At 42.8% G+C, this 21268-nt stretch overlaps 1 protein-coding gene across 8 annotated transcripts in view; it reads right to left on the reverse strand.

Annotated features, from left to right (window-relative positions):
• fryl (furry homolog, like) overlaps positions 1–21268 on the reverse strand; it is a 361259-nt gene that overhangs the window by 159871 nt on the left and 180120 nt on the right. For all 8 annotated transcript variants that reach the window (XM_048544223.2, XM_059647684.1, XM_059647683.1 and 5 more), the window contains 5 exons: positions 18375–18507; positions 9899–10006; positions 7853–8090; positions 7558–7743; positions 1287–1373 (listed from right to left, as the gene is read on the reverse strand). In XM_048544223.2, coding sequence (XP_048400180.2) covers positions 1287–1373; positions 7558–7743; positions 7853–8090; positions 9899–10006; positions 18375–18507 — 752 coding nt within the window. The remainder of the gene's footprint in view (positions 1–1286; positions 1374–7557; positions 7744–7852; positions 8091–9898; positions 10007–18374; positions 18508–21268) is intronic.

Here is a 21268-nt window from a genome sequence, read left to right on the forward strand (position 1 = left end):
TCAATCTTTACAGTGTAAGATACTTTGAACATCTCATTAATACCACAAGAATATGGGGGAGGAATTAAGTACCATCACCATCCCTAAAGAAGTAGCATTAGGCAAATTAATGGGGCTAAAGGCAGATAGGCCTCTGGCCTGATGGTTTACATTCTAGGATACTAAGAGGTCGCTACAGAGATCATGGATGTATTTGTTGTAATATCCCACAAGTCATTGGGTTCTAGAGAAATACCAGAGACCTGGAAAACAGGTACTGTGGCACCCCATTCAAAAAGGGAGGGAGGCAAAAAGCAGGTTACTATACGCCGATTAGCCTAACATCTATTGTTGGAAAAGTATTGGTATCAATTATTAAGGATGTAATAGCAGAACATTTGAAAAATCATCATCTAATCAAACAGAGTCAGTATGGTTTCATGAAAGGGAAATCGTGTCTGACTAACTTATTAGAGTTTCTTTGAGGGAAAAAAAATGGAGTGCAAAGAGGGGAACCAGTAGATGCATTGTATTTGGAATTTCAGAGGTATTTGACAAGGTACCTATCAAAAGCTTATGTCATAAGTTAACAGCCCACTGTGTTGGAAGTATTATCTTAGTAAGGATAGAGAATTGGTAAGTGGGCAGGAATCAGCGATTGGGGTTAAGGGGTTCTTTCTCAGATGGGTGACCCACAACCAGTGGAGATCCACAGGGATCAGTGTTTTGCAACTGTTTACAGTAATATTAATGAGTAGAAGGAAGGAAAAGAATGTGCTTCAGCCAGATTTACAAATGATAGAAGATAGGTAGAAAGACAGGTTGCAAGGTCAGAAAAGCTGAAATTGTACTTTTGAGTAGGCACTGGAGTGCAGTTTCCAGAATTTAGGGGTGCCCAGTCTCCAATTGGGAGAGTAAGCTCAATGTGAACTTTACTAACTTCAAAATCTCCCTCGCCCTGACCTCATCCCAAAACCAGCCTCCCCTTCATTCCCCTCACTGACCTGTCCGTCTTCTCTCCCACCTATCCACTCCTCCTACCACACTGACCAATCCCCACCACTACCTATCTGCTACCTACCCAAACCAGAGCTATTCAAATTGTCAATCTGGGATCATTACACGTGTGTATAAATTGTTTTGCATCTTTAGTATTCACTAGCTGAAGACAGAACCAATGTTGAGAGACTTGAGCAAAGAAGTTTAAATACATTATTCACAAACGTTTGTTAATACTGTCAAAATAGTTAAAGCGACATTGACCTTCAAAGAATGAAATATCAAACAATTCCAGCTCATTGATCTACCTGGTCTGCTCCAGTAAGGTGTATGAAGCTTTCCAAGATGCAAGGGCTTAATCGATCCATGACATCAATTGTCAGCTCTTCATCTCCCTGAAACAAAAGAAAATTTCTCAGCTGCACCATTTTGCTGATTTGAATAATGTATTTGGACTACAGCATCACAAAAGTAATAGGCATACATTGATGTCTATTAAGCAAGCTAGCAAGAACATCATTGTAACTGATTGGAATTCCAGCAAAATGCAGAAGAAATTATAGCACTGACGCCTTACATAATGGTGGATGTCCTGAAGACTTCAGATGCATTGACTTAGGGATGCAGACATTATGGATGCATTGGTTCTAATCTTCGAGAATTCTCTACATTCTCAAACAGTCATCATGGGTTATAGAAGGCAAAACATTTCAGCCAATAATCAACTAAGTCCATTGGATGGAGGAAAACAAGCAGGCCATTCTATGAGATCATGGCTGATCTGAGAATCCTCAACTCCACTTTTCAGCCTTTTATCCACAGCCACAGATTTTTAAATCAATAAGGGAATCAATTTTATCATTGAATACACTGAATAATCCATCCTCAACAGCCCTCTAGAGTGAAGAATTCCACAGATGCACTTGCCGTTGGCCCAGCAGTAAAGACGGCACCTGACGATGGCAACTTTGATGTTAGTTGGGTCTGGTGTAGATAGTGGCAAAGGAGTAGTGGAGGGATGGCAGTGCAAATGTCATTGAAGGTGATGAGCTGGCTAAGGACTAATGGAGTCTCAAGCTATACATTTTTGTTCTTATTCTTAAACAATTCAAAATGGCACCTTTTCATAGTGACAAATGAAAAACTTTCACGGTATTTTATTATGCTCTTACAGTAAAATACATGTGACAACAAAATCAAAATCATCCTCAGAGAAGAAAATCCTCCAAGACTCCATCTTAAATGTGGGGCCTCTTGTTCTGAGATAATGACCCCCAGTCCTCGATTCTCCTACAAGGGGAAACAACTTTTCCACATCTACCCAGTCAATTCTCCCAAGAATCCTCCATGTTTTAATATATGAGAGACACAGATAACAGGGGAACTATACGCCACTTAGTGTAACATCAGTGTTTGGAAAATGCTAGAATCTGTTATTGGATAAGGCAACAGAGCATAATATAATTAGACAGTCAAGACAAACAGATGACAGAGAAATCACGTTTGCCAAATCTATTGTCGGAGAGCTTAATTACAGAGTAGATGAAGGGAAATAGTTGATACGGTGTTAAACTAATCAAGCAGGTTGGAAGAGGAACTTGTTTTTCTAGGGGTTTAATGAAAGGTCCTTTCTCAACCTTTTAGAGAAGGAATCGAAAATGACCTGGACCTTGTTTCTCAATGTACACACACCAAAGTGTCATTTACACACTGAAGCTCAATAACTGAGGTTGAAGTAACCGAGTTTGGATTGAAGGTGGCAAAGATTTAACAATTTTCCATTTCTTTTGTAATTTATCTGCACGCCTGTAGGTATTTTGCTGTAGTGGAGTTTTTTTCCCCATTGTTCTTCATGGGATGTGGGCATTGTTGGCAAGGCCAACATTTATTGCCCATCCCAAATGACCTTGAACTAAATGGCTAGTTAGGCTACATGAGCAATTAGTTAACAGTAACCACATTACTCTCTGCAGGCACATGTAGACCTGACCAGACAGATTTTCTTTCCTTATGGACATAAGTGAACCAGGCTTCTTTTAAACTGCAAAAAACAGAGAGTAACTTTCAGATTAATTAATTGAAGTTAATTGAATCAGTACTCCTCAATGTTGAACAACATTTTGAGGAGGCACTGAGGATGGCACAGGCACAAAATGTACTCTGGATGGGGCATTTCAAGAGGGCTCAGTATCAGTACTACTGATCAAGCTGATAAAATGTGAGGCTGGATGAACACAGCAGGCCAAGCAGCATCTCAGGAGCACAAAAGCCGACGTTTCGGGCCTAGACCCTTCATCATCTGATGAAGGGTCTAGGTTCGAAACGTCAGCTTTTGTGCTCCTGAGATGCTGCTTGGCCTGCTGTGTTCATCCAGCCTCACATTTTATTATCTTGGAATCTCCAGCATCTGCAGTTCCCATTATCTACTGATCAAGCTGGTTGGGTCCTAAAGGACATAGCTGCTCGGCTGGGTCTGCGGCAGGTGGTGAGGGAACCAACAAGAGAGAAAAACATACTTGGCCTCATCCTTACCAATCTGCTAGCTGCAGTTTCATCTGTCCGTGATAATATTGGTGAGAGTGACCATTGAACAGTCCTTGTGGAGATGAAGTCCCGTCATCACATTGAGAATAACTCCCATTGTATTGCATTGTGTTGCGTGACACTATCACCATGCTAAATAGGACAGATTTCACACAGATCTAACAACTCAAGACTGGGCACTGGGGGCTATCAACAGCAGCAGAACTGTACTCCAGCACAATCTGTAATCTCATGGACTGGACTTTTCCCCCAAATCAACCTTTACCACCAAGCCAGGGGATCATCCCTGGTTCAATGGAAAGTGCAGGAGGGCATGCCAGGATCAGCACCAGGCATACCTGAAGATAAGGTATCAACATGGTGAAGCCACCAAACAGGACAACTTGCAAGCCAAACAGGGAAAGCAGCAAGTGATTGACAGAGCTAAGCGATCCCACAGCCAACGATCAGATTTAAGCTCTGCAGTCCTGCCACATCCAGTCGTGAATGGTGGGTGGACAATTACACAACTCACTAGAAGAGGAGGCTCCACAAATATCCCCATCCTCAATGATGGAAGGGCCCAGCACATCAGTGCAAAAGTTAAGGCTGAAACATTCACAACAATCTTCAGCCACAAGTGCCTAGTGGATGATCTATCTCAGCTTCCTCCAGTGGTCCCCAGCATTACAGATACCAGTTCAGCCAATTCAATTCGCTCCACCTCATGTCAAGAAACGGTTGTAGACACTGGATACGGCAAACGTGACAGGCCCTGACAACATTCCGGCAACAGTACTGAAGGCTTGTGTTCCAGAACTTGCCGCTCCCTTGGCCAAGCTGTTCCAGTGCAGTTACAACACTAGTATGTACCCAACAGTGTGGAAAATTGCCCAAGGATGACTGTACACAAAAAGCAGGACAAATTCAATCCAGCCAATTACCACAGCCCACTCTCGGTCATCAGTCAAGTGAGTGAAGGTGTCATTAACAGTGTTTTCAAGCAGCACCTACTCAGCAATAATCTGCTCAGTGACGCTCAGTTTGGGTTCAGCCAGGGCCACTCAGCTCCTGATCTCATTAAAACCTTGGTTCAAACATGTTCAAAAGAACTGATTTCCAGTGGTGAGGTGAGTGACAACCCTTGATATCAAGGCTGCATTTGACCAAGTATGGCATCAAGGAGCCCTAGCAAAACTGAAATCAATGGGTATCAGGGGGCAATCTCTCTGGTGGTTAGAATCATACTTAACATATAGAAAGATGGTTGTGGTTGCTGGAGGAAAATTATTTCAGCTCCAGGACATCACTGCAGGAGTTCCTCAGGGTAGTGTCCTGGGCCCAAACATCTTCAGCTGCTTCATCAATGACCTTTCCTCCATCATTAGGTCAGAAGTAGGGATGTTCACCGACAACTGAGCAATGTTCAGCACCATTCGTGACTCCTCAGATACTGAAGCAGTCCATGTTCAAATGCAACAAGATCTGGACAATATCGAAACTTGGGCTAACAAGTGGCAGGTGGCATTCATGCCACACAAATGCCAGGCTATGGCCATCACCAATAAGAGACAATCATACTACTGTTCCTTGACATTCAATGGTGTTACCATCACTGAGTCTCCCACTGTCAGCATCCTGGATGTTATCATTGACCAGAAACTCAACTGGGCTCAAACACAGAAATGCAGTGGCTACAAGAGCAGGTGAGAAGCTAGGGATACTGCAGCGAGTAACTCACCTCCTGACTCCTCAACGCCTGTCCACCATCTGCAAGACACATGGAATACTCTCCACTTTCCTGGCTGAGTGCAGCCACAATAACACTCAAGAAGCTTGACATCAGCCAGGAAAAAGCAGCCCACTTGATTGGCACTATATCCACCGCCATCGTCTCTCTCCAACACTAACACTCAGTAGCAGCAGTTTGTATTATCTATAAGGTGCACAGCAGAAATTCACCAAAAATCCTCGGACAGCACCTTCCAAACCCTAGACCACTTTCATCTGGAAGGACAAGGGCAGCAGACATATGGGACCAAGACCACGTCCAAGTTCCCCTCCAAGCTACTCATCATCCTGACTTGGAAATATATCGCCATTCCTTCACTTCCCTGGGTCAAAATCCTGGAATTCCCTCCCTAATAGCATTGTGGGTTGACCTACAGCAGGAGGATTTAACAGTTCGAGAAGGCAGCTCCCTACCACCTTCTCAAGGGGAACTAGGGATGGGTAAGAAATGCTGGCCAGCCAGTGATACTCTCATCCCATAAACAAAAAAATTAAATTCCAGCAGGTTCAAACCTACATCTCCAGTGGAGTAGCTTGTTCCTCTGAATTACTAGTCTATTGAATCAAATCTACACCATCATCTGTTATGCATTGTAGCAAGTGAAATGAAGACAAAATTTGCTGCAATGACACAACCTTGTTTAACCTGTGTTGTCAAAGAACTGTGATAGTTTTGTGCATAATGATCACAGCTTGCACGCCTTCGGAACTAGACGAAGGAGAGTGACAATTTTCTAAGGATAGCCAGATTCGAGAGGATACTTGGTAAGACTATGATCAGCTGAGTCAAAAGCTTTACAAGGTCAGTGTTCCTTGCAATTTTCATGATTTTATGATGAATCCCATCAGGAACAACAGTGAAGTCCTGAATAATGTAGGTCAAGGCTGATGATGGACACGCGGATCCTGGCAGAGGCAGCAGTGCCTGGAGCAGGGACTTCTGACAGCAGTAGAGCTACTGCCTGGACTCTTGGCAGTGTTAGACGGCAGCAGAGCCAGGGTCTTCTAGGGCCCCAGTGTCATCATTGCTGTTCCTGGAGCTCCTTGAGGACCGAAACACCTTCCAAAGACCTTGCAAAAGCCTTGGAGCTGTCCTTAGGATCCAATTTGAACAGCAGATTAACTCCTATTAAAGTAATTTATTTTTATTCTTTTTATAGCTCAAAATGGCACCTGGCGATGACAAATCACTTTTCACTGTATCTTCAAGATATATGACAAGTGACGATAAAATTATTCATTCATTTTCTGTAACACTGAGGTCTCATCTCATTGAATGGGGACATAGATGATGTTGATAATGAAGAATTACATTTTACTAGCTGAGCCTTTGACCTACTGAGAAGAAGAATATTTGAGAATTGGGATCTCAAGTCCAATTTATGACTGTTTTAGCTCATATTTTGAATTGTATCCTCATAGTATACTTGCTAACTCTTAACGCAGTTCACTAGATTCTTCATTCACAAACTCAGATCAGTCAAGTCTGTTTTCTAGACTGTTGAAGGTGGTCAGATTATGAGAGATCTTGATAAAATGAATACAGAAAAAATTTTACATGTTTAGAAGTTTTATTTAAAATAATCCCCCAGTGAGGATAAGGGTTAGAATCATATTTTTAAGCTGGAGACACTTTTCCGCAAGGAATGATTGACGGAGAGACCATTACCTTTATTTTAAATGTAGTCAACAAGTTTTGAATATTCTCAAGGCCACATTAGACAGGTTTTTGGTCTACACTGGAGTCAAGGGTTATGGAGGGCAAGCAAGAAAGCGGAGTTCAGTTAGCCCTGACCTTACTGAATAGTGCAGCAAGTTTGAGGGGCCAAATAGCATACTCTTGCTCTTTTTTTTTGTTCTTACACCAAGGGACAGTTGATTTAATATGTGAAGTAAAGGAAGACAGCACTATAGATTTAGGTTTGGACAAATGGGCTGAGTACAAATTTTTGTGCCATTTTGTTTTGCAAACTCTGATGATTCCAATTGAATACTGTGCTAAGTTACGTTCTTATATAACAACACAAGTAGCTTCAGTTAAACAATTTCTGATATAACAATCCAAGGATGATTGTTGTTATAAATGCTGGTCAAAACAAACTTTAATTTCAAAGACTTACCTGTAACTAAGCATATGCCCCAATATTAGAAATACGGATCAATTTTTTCTTTGAATCAGTTAATAATGAGCAGTAAAGGAATTACAAAATTAGTCTGCATCACGTAACTGTTAATAATGAACCAAAATCTATTGTTAGTACTGACCTTTGAAACACCCAAAGCTGTAAACAAAGTCCTAATCTCTCTTAGAATGTTGACAGCAAGTCTCCTGGTGGCTGGCCGACAGCTGCAGAGAACCACTAAGGCAAAACCTTCCGCTGCATGGAAGACTGATGAATACGGGCTCCGTTCCACGGGTAATGTGTGGGCAGTTCCATTAGGAACTCCACGCTGTGGATAGTAGATCAGTTACTAAGCACGAAGTGTTAGGCCACAAAACAAATTAGTGGCTGAACTGTGTAATGAAGTGGTGCAGACTCAACGTAAATTTCATCTTTACCTGGGAATCGTGACCTTTCATTTGAGATTGAACTGCTTGTTTCCAATGGTTTATTAATTGGACTAACATCTTGACAGAGTTATCTAGGAGCGTTGGATGGACATCATTCACTTCTCTGACAATGAATGACACAAACCCTGACAAAACATCCTCCCTCCAGTCTGGAAAATCAACCATTAAAGCTTGTAGAGTAGTGAATGCCAAACCACGAAGCTCTTCATCCATGTGAATGGTGAGTCTATAAAACAAAGTAAATATTATGCCTAATTACCATGAATATAAATTCATTATCTATTGCTCTCCTGAGTTATAAAAACATGTTATTAAGTCTTAAATAAAAGAAAATGAAAATACAGAAGCATTTATGGAGAAGAAAATGCAGGTACTGCTTCAGGTTATCAGCATTTTATCTCAAGCTTGAGCTGGGTGTCAGTTGTTTCCTTCTTTGCAAGTCAAGGTCTGCTCTCGTAATTTTAAAAGCAGCAATTTTACAATGGTCACCTGGTAGCAAAGAAGTTGATAATTCATGAATCTGTTTTTCTTATGCTCATCAGAATAAACACAACATTGTTAATTCTCTAATGATCACAAGATATACAAGAGGTAAACGGGGACCCTATTAGTTACTGAATCAACTCTGGCCAAAGCATTGTCACGGATTCAGCACCAGAACTACAGACTCCCCAAACTCCTGGGTGATTCAAAAATGGTGCAAGGCTTGAGCCCATACCTTATGTTTGCAGAGAATGGATCCCTGCCTGTGAATGGAGGTCACTACCAGCAAATGTAAATTAGCCCCAGTATGAGCTCAACTGATCATCTTAAACTATTTGCACATTCAATACAGTTTAGCCAGTCCTGCCCAATCCTGGAATCATATCCAAGAGCCAACTTATTGATTTATGTAAAAACCAAAAGAACTGCAAATGCTGTAAATCAGGAATAAAAACAGTTTTTATTACAACCTGTTGGAAAAGCTCAGCAGGTCTGGCAACATCTGTGAAGAAAAGTCAGAGGTAACGTTTCACTTCTGGTGATACCTCCCTGGAACTGAACAGATCATCCACGTGAATGGTCACCAGGCCCTAAGTGTTGACCGTGACTTTTCTTCACAGATGCTGCCAGACCTGTTGAGCTTTTCCAGCAATTTCTGTTTTTGTTATTGATTTATGTTTTGCTGTTCATTATGAACAAAAGGAATCTACTCATTAAAATGAATCAACTAATCATTGGAAAGCACAGCTCATGTATCTGATATTCCTCTGTCAATGAAATTAATACATAGCACTGTACAATTGCATGGTAGTCAGTGCGTCTGTTTGGACCAACAATAACATTCTGTTAGTGGAAAATACCATGAGCACAGTCAATAAGTAGTAGTAGAATAGATGACTTACCTAACTTATTAATTGTCAACATAATTGGAGGTAGAGTAGAACATTTTCAGATCATAAAGTGGTGTGTTTTGGGCATTTACAAGATTGAACAGTACACAGTGAATAGTAACCTGATCAGTAGATCACTTAATGTGACTTATTTCTGCTTGCTATTAGCAACATGCATCCATAGGCTACACAGCACTTTCTTTTTGAACAACCTGGGACTTCGAGAAATTTGTTTCTTTATCCTTTGTTCATTGTCCATTGCACACCAACTTGCCAAATAATTAGCACCTTTTTAAACATGTACTATAAACTGTTGTGATAACTTGAATTGGTCATTCTGGTATTCCTCCAGATGAGTACAAGATGAAAAGCTTTGCAAGTATGTCTCCTCAGAAAATTCATAACGTTGGTTGAAGATACACAGGTACACTCACTCAAGGATTGCAAATTGGTATAATTGACCGAATGAGCACGAGTATGATTGGTCTGCTCCACGCAGGGATGGATTTCTATTTTGCTGCCACACATCTTGCTGATCTAGAGATATCTTAAGATTCACTTGCTATGCAAATCCATGTTTTGTGCATTGCAACATGCATGCAATATGTAACATCCAAAATCAACAGTCAGTAACTCTATCTTTTTTAAATAAATGCATCACCTTGCCAAGAGTTCAACAAGTTCTGCCCTGCTCATCCCATCAGGAATCAGCCTGGGAATAGCGGCCACACACGTCCGGAAAAGATCGATCTTCGGCTTTCGTTCACCCCTATTTTAAACATGAAAACATGATGAAAATATTAAGCACATTAAACATACAAACACAGAAATGAGGAGCGTTACTTCAGTGCCTCAAGACTGTTCCAACATTCACAAAATTGGGTCTGATCTGATTGTGGCTGCAAATCCACTTCTCTGCATACCCCCATACCCTCAACTCTATGGTTAACCAAGAAATGATGTCAGCCTTAAATATATTCAATGAAGCACTCCAAAGATTCATGAACCTTTTTTTGTATTCATTCATTCATTCATTCATGGGATGTGGGTGTTGGTGGTTAGGCCAGCATGTATCGGTCATCTCTAACTGCTCATCCACCTCAACAACTGACATCATTATTCCACTAAAAAATAAAACAAAAGAACTATGGAAGCTGTAAATCAGGAACAAAAAGAAAGTTTCGGATCTGAAACGTTCACTCTATTTTCTCCTTCACAGATGCTGCCAGGCCTGCTGAGCTTTTCCAGCAACTTTGTTTTTGATCATCATCTGACTATTAATTCCAGATTTGTATTAAACTCTAATTCTACAATCTGCTGTGGTGGGATTTGAACCAAAGTCCTTATCACATCACCTGGGTCTCCGATTAATAGTCTAAAGATATTAACACTAGGCCGCTGCCTATCCCCCTCAAAGCAAAGCTGCAATCTCACCATCTTAAATAAGAGACACATTATTTTTAAACAGTCTCCTCTACCTTTTGTCTCTTCCACAAAAGGAAACAAGCTTTCAGTATCCTCTACAAAAACAAAGAACTGTAGATGCAGAAACCTGAAACAAAAACAGAAATTGCTACATAAACTCAGCAGGTCTGGCAGCTTTTGTGTAGAGAAAGCAGAGTTAGTGTTTCAAGTCTCGTGACAATTCTTTGGAACTGAGTCACTGGATCCAAAACATTAGCTCTGCTTTCTCTCCACAGCTGCTGCCAGACCTGCAGAGTTTCTCTAGCGACTTTTGTTTTTGTTTCAGCATCCAGTATTGTTTCAAGGACTGTCACTGATCTCCCCTGAAGATCTCCTTCCACTACTTCTTCCTTGTAGTTTCTCAATTTTGCACAGCCTGGTTCTACCTCCTTTCCAAAATCCACTAGAGGATGCCTAGGCAGACCCGTCTTTTCAGCAAGTTCCTGTGTCAATCATCTTATTTCTTCCTACCGTGATTCTATATTTTTACATCTTGTTCAGTCTCTTCTCACTTATACTTGTCATTTTTGTGATGTTTTATGTAGGTTCCACAACTTTCAGCCACCTCCACTTCACCACAGAGCAATCCTTCAATATGTCCATTTCTCACGAGGATGGTCTGAAGGTTCTCTGCTTCTTCCGTAAAAAGAAGCCTATCTAGTCCTCCATTCACTACCACCCTCCTTTGCTTGGCTGAGCTTGTTCTCACCTTGAACCATTAACTTATTTCCTTTTCTTCACATCAAAGGTGTACCCTGTTAGACTTGACTCTTTGTGGAGTATCTGCCACATGATTTCTTTTAGTCCTACATAGGCTTTATGTAATCGGTACTGCTTCCTGTTCTCATATGGAACATTGCCAATGATGTCAGCTTTCGCCAGGATGCTTGCGAGATGTGATAATGGGAACTGCAGATGCTGGAGAATCCAAGATAATGAAATGTGAGGCTGGATGAACACAGCAGGCCCAGCAGCATCTCAGGAGCACAAAAGCTGACGTTTCGGGCCTAGACCCTTCATCAGAGAGGGGGATGGGGTGAGGGTTCTGGAATAAATAGGGAGAGAGAGGGAGGCGGACCGAAGAGGGAGAGAAAAGAAGATAGGTGGAGAGGAGAGTATAGGTGGGGAGGTAGGGAGGGGATAGGTCAGTCCAGGGAAGATGGACAGGTCAAGGAGGTGGGATGAGGTTAGTAGGTAGGAGATGGAGGTGCGGCTTGGGGTGGGAGGAAGGGATGGGTGAGAGGAAGAACAGGTTAGGGAGGCAGAGACAGGTTGGACTGGTTGTGGGATGCAGTGGGTGGAGGGGAAGAGCTGGGCTGGTTGTGTGGTGCAGTGGGGGGAGGGGATGAACTGGGCTGGTTTTGGGGTGCGGTGGGGGAAGGGGAGATTTTGAAGTTGGTGAAGTCCACATTGATACCATTGAGCTGCAGGGTTCCCAAGCGGAATATGAGTTGCTGTTCCTGCAACCTTCGGGTGGCATTATTGTGGCACTGCAGAAGGCCCATGATAGACATGTCATCTAAAGAATGGGAGGGGGAGTGGAAATGGTTTGCGACTGGGAGGTGCAGTTGTTTATTGCGAACCAAGCGGAGGTGTACTGCAAAGTGGTCCCCAAGCCTCCGCTTGGTTTCCCCAATGTAGAGGGAGCCACACCAGGTACAGTGGATGCAGTATATCACATTGGCAGATGTGCAGGTGAACCTCTGCTTAATGTGGAAAGTCATCTTGGGGCCTGGGATAGGGGTGAGGGAGGAGGTGTGGGGACAAGTGTAGTACTTCCTGCGGTTGCAGGGGAAGGTGCTGGGTGTGGTGGGGTTGGAGGGCAGTGTGAAGCGATCAAGGGAGTCACGGAGACAGTGGTCTCTCCGGAAAGCAGACAGGGGTGGGGATGGAAAAATGTCTTGGGTGGTGGGGTTGGATTGTAGATGGCGGAAGTGTCGGAGGATGATGCATTGTATCCGGAGGTTGGTGGGGTGGTGTGTGAGAACAAGGGGGATCCTCTTGGAGCGGTTGTGGCGGGGGCGGGGTGTGAGGGATGTGTTGCGGGAAATGCAGTCAAGGGCGTTCTCGACCACTGTGGGGTGAAGTTGCGGTCCTTGAAGAACTTGGACATCTGGGATGTGTGGGAGTGGAATGCCTCATCCTGGGAGCAGATGCGGCGGAGGCGGAGGAATTGGGAATAGAGGGTGGAAGTTTTGCAGGAGGGTGGGTGGGAGGAGGTGTATTCTAGGTAGCTGTGGGAGTTGGTGGGCTTGAAATGGACATCAGTTACAAGCTGGTTGCCTGAGATGGAGACTGAGGGGTCCAGGAAGGTGAGGGATGTGCTGGAGATGGCCCAGGTGAACTGAAGGTTGGGGTGGAAGGTGTTGGTGAAGTGGATGAACTGTTCGAGCTCCTCTGGGGAGCAAGAGGCGGCGCCGATACAGTCATCAATGTAACGGAGGAAAAGGTGGGGTTTGGGGCCTGTGTAGGTGCGGAAGAGGGACTGTTCCACGTAACCTACAAAGAGGCAGGCATAGCTGAGGCCCATGCGGGTGCCCATGGCCACCCCCTTAGTCTGTAGGAAGTGGGAGGAATCGAAAGAGAAGTTGTTGAGGGGGACGACGAGTTCGGCTAGGTGGATGAGGGTGTTGGTGGGGGGGGACTGGTCGGGCCTGTGGGACAGGAAGAAGCGGAGGGCCTTGAGGCCATCTCCATGCGGAATACAGGTGTATAGGGACTGGACATCCATGGTGAAAGTGAGGTGTTGGGGGCCAGGGAATTGGAAGTCCTGGAGGAGGTGGAGGGCGTGGGTGGTGTCACGGACGTAGGTGGGGAGTTCCTGGACCAAAGGGGAGAAAATGGAGTCCAGATAGGTGGAGATGAGTTCGGTGGGGCAGGAACAGGCTGAGACGATGGGTCGACCAGGGCAGGCAGGTTTGTGGATTTTGGGAAGGAGATAGAAACGGGCTGTGCGGGGTTGGGGAACAATGAGGTTGGAGGCTTTGGGTGGGAGGTCCCCTGAGGTGATGAGGTCATGAATGGTGTTGGAGATGACGGTTTGGTGCTCGGGTTTGGGGTCATGATTGAGGGGGCGGTAGGAGGTGGTGTCGGAGAGTTGGCGTTTGGCCTCGGCGATGTAGAGGTCAGTGCACCATACTACCACTGCGCCACCCTTGTCTGCGGGTTTGATGGTGAGATTGGGGTTGGAGCGGAGGACTGCCCGTTCTGTGGGGGAGAGGTTGGAGTGGGTGAGAGGGGTGGAGAGGTTGAGGTGGTTAATGTCTCTACGGCAGTTGGAAATGAAGAGGTCGAGGGAAGGTAGGAGGCCTGGGGGTGGTGTCCAGCAGGAGGACTTGTGTTGGAAGCGGGTGAAGGGGTCAGTGGAGGGAGGGTTAGGCTCCCAGTGGAAGTAGTAGGCGTGGAGGCGAAGGCGGCGGAAAAACTGTTCTTTGTCCAACCGTGACTGGTATTCGTTGATGTGTGGTTGTAGGGGGACAAAGGTGAGCCCCTTACTAAGGACTGACCGTTCGTCCTCAGTTAGTGGGAGGTCTGGGGGGATGGTGAAGATGCGGCAGGGTTCAGTGTGGCTGTGCTTGCAAGATGTCCTCCTTTTTCACTTTACCAAGCACTCTCCCCTCTAGCCTCCTCCCTATTGTGGCACTCCAAACTATTTCCTGCAGGTCCACTCTCACCACTTCCTCTCCCTCACAGACCAATGATTGGGCTCTCCTTGTCCTCACTTCCCACCTCACCAGTCTCCACATGCAAAGCATGATCCTCTGCCATCTCCAACAGGACAGTGCCTCCAAAAAACATCTTCCTCTCCCCTCCATTGTCAATATCCCACAGAGAACATTCTCTCCATGACACCTTCGTTCATTCCTCCATCACCACAAACACTTCCTCACCACACCCCATGGCACCTTCCACGCAATCATACAGGTAACACTTGCACTTTCATTTCCTCCCTCCTGTTTGTCAGACTTGCTCATTGGTGGACCAAAGTTCCCTTTAGTTACACTGAAAGAATTGCAGAACTACAATGATCTGTTTTTATATATCTATCCAACCTTCCCTCATAAACTGCTTCCTCCATCACTTTTCTTGGTCATTCTTTGCTGCTTTTTGTATTTGGTCTTCAGGCCAAAGGATGTTGTTGAAATTATTTTCATTTTGTTTTCCACCTATTAGTCTACTAATCATAAGGTGTGTTTACCTCTCTTTACATTGGCATATTCAACTTCCTTTTGAAAGTTTGCTCAGTCTACTGCTACCACACTTGCAGGATATATATTCCAGGCCATAAAATAATTTCTCAATTCCCCTTGGACAGTCTTTGTTCCATTTATCTTAAATCTATTTCCTCTGATCATCCACCTTGTGGAAACAGTTCCTCATCCTCTTCTATCAAACCTTCGTAATTTTGAACACCTCCAAATTTCCCCTGAACCCATTTGCAATAAGGAAACAATCCCAGCTTCATTTTGCCATATAACTGAAGCTTATAGTTAGCTTGGCTTTTGTATCATTATGGTAAATTTCACCTGCAGTAATATATAATTATTGCAATGATTTGTAATACATTCTTATGACATTTGTAGTTCACAACTGAACACGATATAATTTACTACATCTTATGACTGCAATAGGTTAAAAATTAAAGACTCAAATTTTATTTAAACAGATATTCCTCAAGAAACTCAGAACTACAGTTCAACTTCAGCTGAACAGTAACAAAGGTGTGAAACATTTGCTCAACCGTGCTATAATTCTTCATTAAATAGGGACAAACAAAAGATACAGCTGACAGTTAAGGATGCTGGGAATTTCATTGGCCACAAATGAATACACATTGCTGAGGGCACCTTAAATGAAGGAAGGCATGGAGGTTTTGAAGGCAACAGAATGTTTTATGATCAATTCTCTTCCATTAAAGCATGCAAGAACAATCAACTCAAACAAATTAGGCACAATATAAAAACCTGATTCTACACAGACTTATTCAAAAGCCATTCTCTACAACATCATATTACCTCAACTTATACACCCGAATGCAAACAAAAACCAACCAGCATCATGCCCTTCAGTAAACATGGAAAATAGGGCCAGTAACTCAAAGGTATCATGGATTGTTACAAAAAAAAAGTTAGCTTTTCTTGGATTGAATTTTTTTATGAAATAGACTTTCAACATGGTTTTAATTAAGTAACACATAATAAAGCTGTTGACAAAATTAAAGCCCTTGGAATTAAAGGGACACTGTCAAGGTGATATGAAGTTAACAGAGGGACAGAAAATATGGATAGTGAATGTGGCTTTGCAGACTGAAAGTAAGGACAATGCCCTGATAACACCTGATTGCGACAACACCACCAGCGAGGAAGAGGATAGCTACTTCAGCCCTGCGAAGGTGCAGCAATTTGCCCATACCACAGGCTGCAAGACCACCTCTCCGTGACAAGATTGCAGGAAAACTGATATCAGTCAAATTGGTAATCTTAAAGATCTTCAAAAATGGGTTTGAAAATTGCCAGTGTAGATTTGTGAGGCATAAAAGTCAATACACAATGTGTTTCAATGTTGACTGAGCTGTCCAAATCAAAGCAGACGTCTTTCTGCAGGAGTGTGGGATACCTGACCTCAGGAGCTACAGAAAATGGTTGAGCTTTGGGCCCACAGGCTGTTGATTTGGTCGGGGGATAGCGAGTACTGTTCCTCCAGAGTATTCTGCTGCAAGGAAGCAATTTTGATGTTAAGGTGGTAATGGCCAGGCACCTTCTCATAAACATTTTGTACAGAAACGCTTTCTTAAAACTAATTAATGTGTACATCCAGGCAGTAAAAAGAGTGAGCAACTGGCCATCCTACAATAGCTCCCCAGGCTGGTCATTTTGGGGAGACTTCAACCACATTGTCGACGCAGCTGGATGATCCAGAGGGACTAACAGCAAAGTGGGCATGATGTCCAGATTCCTGATGAAATGGGTGAAGACACCAAGCTGCAGGATGTCAGACAGAGCGGTCTCAGTCAGATCTGACATCAAGCAGGAGTTCTTCTTTGGCCACTGCCTCCTGTTGGCCAATTGTCACTTACAGGGCATCAAGCAGGACAACAAGAAAATGTGAAAGCTGAACATGAAACCACTGACCCCAGAAGACATTCAGATGGTCAAAAGGGATTACACAGGATGGAGAACCATAAAGCCCCTCTTTTAAATCTCTAACAGACAGATAGGAAACAGTCAATGGGAACATCAAGATAGTCGTCATCTTCAAAAGTATCCAGAAGGTGAGAGACAGGGAAAACTGACCAGGGAGGAAGATCTTTGAGAACCTCACGATTGATTGCCTACATGCAGGAAGTTGAGGAGATATAATGAGTTCAGTTATCAAAGCCTCTCTTTGCCTCAAAATTTATGCAAATAATTTCCTGCATGAGTAGGAAATGCTTTTGATTTTGCAACTGCAGGTCATGTCAAATTCCAATGTCTGTTTTTCTTTATATGTTCAGAACTGCTTTGGTACCTTTGAATGTACACAAAGATAATTTTCTTCGAATGAAGTATATTTTTAAAATAAAACAGAATTGTGTTCTTCTCAATCTTGGTTTAGGATTCTTATTCTACTGTTACATATTAGTGTCTAGAATTTAAATTAAAACCATATTTCAAAGCTCAACGAAGTGAAACTTGGAAATTCAGAAAACAATGCGGAGAATGATAAGACTTCAGGAAGAAAAAATTCTTACAAAACAGACAGATGGTGTTACAGATAACAAAAGCAGCGTGAAGTGAGATATTTTGGTGGGAAGATGAATAAAGACAATATTAACTAAATGGTATTAAAATTAGTGAAGCATCAGAAAAATTTGCAGCACACAAAACCTTGAAGCTAGTAGGACAAATTGGTAAGACTGACATTTAAAACAAAACAAAATAACAAGTTTGGTTTTGTTACTAAATCTTCATACAACACTCACCAGGCCCCAGTTGGCATACTGTGCTCTATTCTGGGCACTACACATTGGAGAGGGGACGTAGAAAACATTCTTTTTAAGAGATTTATAATTATGATTTATAACAACGTATATGAAATGATGACTTCAGTTATGTGAAAATGCAAGAGAAAACAGGTTATTCTCCGAGGAACAGAGGTTTAGAAGACATAGATAGTGGTGTTCAAAAGAGTAGTTTTGATAGTGAATAAAGATGGTTTCCAGTGGTAGAACAGTAAAATGAGGACACAGATAAAAATTCTTTGCAAAAGAAGGAGAAGAGACAGGAAGGAAGTGCTTTATGAGTTGTAGCCTAGAATACACTTCCTGAAAACGTGACAAAAGCACAACAGTAACCGGTAAAAGAGAACTGGATAAATACTTCCAGGGAATGCCAGGAGTTTGTTGGGGGTGATGGTAGTGGTGCAGGTTTGGCACAGCGTTGGGCTATAGCAGAGCAGGAAAGGGGGACTGTTTGGATAAGTACACCAAAGAGTTGACGGAGGCTTGACCAGCCAAATAAGCTGCTTCTATGTTGTATTATTCCATGATTCCACATGAACACATTTCAAAGAGATTTTCTCACCATACTAAAACTCTAACTGAAAGCATGTTAGTTGCTATTACTATTCATATTTCCAAAAATATTTAACTAATGTGATTTCTTTAAAAACAAGCTTATGATTCCAGTACTTACGTGATCATGTCTTCAGGCTCCTTGTTAGACATTTGTACATTAGTCATACTCATTGATCTTCCCACTTCCTTGTCCAAATGTCTGAGAATGCAATCAAGAGCCTTTCTCACTTGTGGATAGTAAAGCGACATCCCTATGGAGAAAGATGATTTGGCATTGTTACTATCATATTTTGCTCAAATTTTTAACAATGACAAAAGCATGGAGCAAATGTGAAATGTTTAGAAGTAAACCTTCTTGAAACTATATTACAAATGACAGATGGAACAGATAGCATTTAAATTGAAAGTAAAAGCAACTTTTCGGAGATCTAAGTACCACTATTTATTATAAATATTAGATGTATGAGAGATTAGTTAAAAATATGATACTCTGGCATTTCTACTTGAAAAATATTAAGGCGTGAATTTTGCAGTAGTAATTAAAAATTGCATTCCAAAAAAACCAGCAGCAACTTTGGTACTCTGCAAATTCACAGCATAAAACAAAAACTGATGTCAGCAATTCTGTTAAAGACAGCCACATTGTGCAATCCATTAAGCTATGAATTGAGGGAGACTTCCACTTCCGTGCTGTAAAAACTATCAACAAAGTAGCTTCATTTCAAACAAAAAAATCAAAGCTACTGCAGATTCTGGAAATTGAATCAGGAGTCATACAGAATGGAAACAGACCACTCAGACCAATTAGTCCACTCCAACCATCAGAAACAAAAATAGAAATTGCTGGAAAATCTCAGCAGGTCTGGCAGCATCTGTGGAGAGAAATCAAAGTTATCCGAGACAAACCCTAATTACTAAAATCGCTAATGCGACACCCCTGTTTAAAAAGGGAGTAAGGCAAAAGACGGAAAATTACAGGCAGATTAGCCTAGTCTGTGTCGTGGGCAAGATTTTGGTGTCCACAGTAAAGAATGAGATTTCTGAAAACTTGGAAGTGTACAGTAAAATAGGGTAAAGTCAGCATGGCTTCATCAATGGGACATCATGCCTGACAAATCTGCTAGAATTCTTTGAGGAAGTAACAAACTGGGTAGACCAAGGAGAGCCAATGGATGTTATCTACCTGGACTTCAAGAAGGCCTTTGATAAGGTGCCATACAGAAGACTGCTGAGTAAGATAAGGGCCCACGGTGTTAGACACAAGAAGCATGGAGAGAAGACTGGCTGTCTGGCAGAAAGCAGAGAGTGGGGATAAAGGGGTCTTTCTCAGAATGGCAAGTGGCATACCGCAAGGGTCAGTGCTAGGACCACAACTTTTCACTTTGTACAATAATGATCTAGATGAAGGAACTGTGGGCTTTCTGGCTAAGTTTGCAGACGATACAAAGATAGGTGGAGGGATAGGTAGAATTGAGGAGGTGGCAAGGCTTCATAAGGATTTGGAGAGGTTAGGAGAGTGGGCAAAGAAGTGACAGATGGGGTACAACATGAGAAAGTGTGAGGTCATGCAGTTTGGTAAGAAGAATAAAAGCATGGACTATTTTCTAAATAGGGAGAAAATTCAGAAGTCTGAAATGCAAAGAGACTTGGGGGTTCTCGTGCTGGATTCTCTCAAGGTAAACTTGCAGGTTTGAGTATAAAAGCAGGGATGTACTATTGAGGCTTTATAAGGCTCTAGTCAGGCCACATTTGGACTCTTGTGTGCAGTTTTGAGCCCCATATCTCAGGAAGGATGTATGGCCGTGGAGAGGGTCCAGAGGAGGTTCACGCAAATGGTCTGAGAAATGAAAAGCTTAACACATGAGGAACGTTTAAGGACACTGGGACTATACTCATTGGAGTTTACAAGGCGGAGGAGGGATCTAACTGAAACTTTCAGAATAGTGAATGGCCTGGACAGAGTTGATATTGGGAAGATGCTTCCATTAGTAGGACAGTCTAGAACTAAAGGGCACAGCCTGAGAGCAAAGGGAAGACCTTTTAGAAAGGAGATGAGGAGACATTTCTTCAGCCAGAGAGTGGTGAATCTATGGAATGCACTGTCACAGAAGGCTGTGGAGGCCAGGTCACTGAATACATTTAAGACTAAGATAGATAGGTTCTTGATTATCAAGGGGATCAAGGATTACGGGGAGAAAGCAGGATAATGGGGTTGAGGCACTTATTAGCCACGACTGAATAGCAGAGCAGACTCGATGGGCCAAATGGCCTAACTTCTGCTCCTGTGTCTTATGGTCTTACTTATGATCTTAACATTTTGGATCCAGCAACCCTTATTTGGAACTGTTCTGTCTTGCTGACTTTCTCCAGCAATTTCTGTTTTGGTTATTGTTGAAAGAGTTGGAATATAGTTCACAACAACAAGCTAACTTCATCATTACAGCTAACACATTGAATGGTTTTGAAATGTTAATTTTATATTTGTAGAACTTGAAGCTTTAGAGGTGCAGTGATAATGTCCCTAACATTGGGCCAGACGGCCTGAGATCAAGGCCCACCTGCTCCAGAGGTGTGTCATAACGTGAACAGGTTGATGAAAATACACGTATTTGTAGAATATCAAATTTCATCATCAAAAATCCGCATCTTTTTCAATGTCAAAAACATGAGAAAAATAACAACTCCAAAGGTGAAGTGAAACTAGATAATAGTGTGGAGCTGGAGGAACACAGCAGGCCTGGCAGCATCAGAGGAGCAGGAAAGCTGACGGAATGGGTTGGGACCCTTCTTCAGAAATTGGGAGGGCAAAGGTGTCTCTGAAATAAATGGCAGGGGTTGGGCTGGGAAGGTAGGTGGGATGGTGAAACATGAGTGCAAGTAGGCAGTGTTGGGGAGTGGTCAGTGAGGTGGGAGGGACAGGCAGGCGGGAGAGAAGGCAGACAGGTCAGGGAGGCTGGGATGAGGCCGGGGTGTGGAGATTTTCAAGCTTGTAAAGGTGGGAAAGCAATAGAT

The sequence above is a fragment of the Stegostoma tigrinum genome, chromosome 1 (genome assembly GCF_030684315.1).
Source record: "Stegostoma tigrinum isolate sSteTig4 chromosome 1, sSteTig4.hap1, whole genome shotgun sequence".
Taxonomy (NCBI): Eukaryota; Metazoa; Chordata; class Chondrichthyes; order Orectolobiformes; family Stegostomatidae; genus Stegostoma; species Stegostoma tigrinum.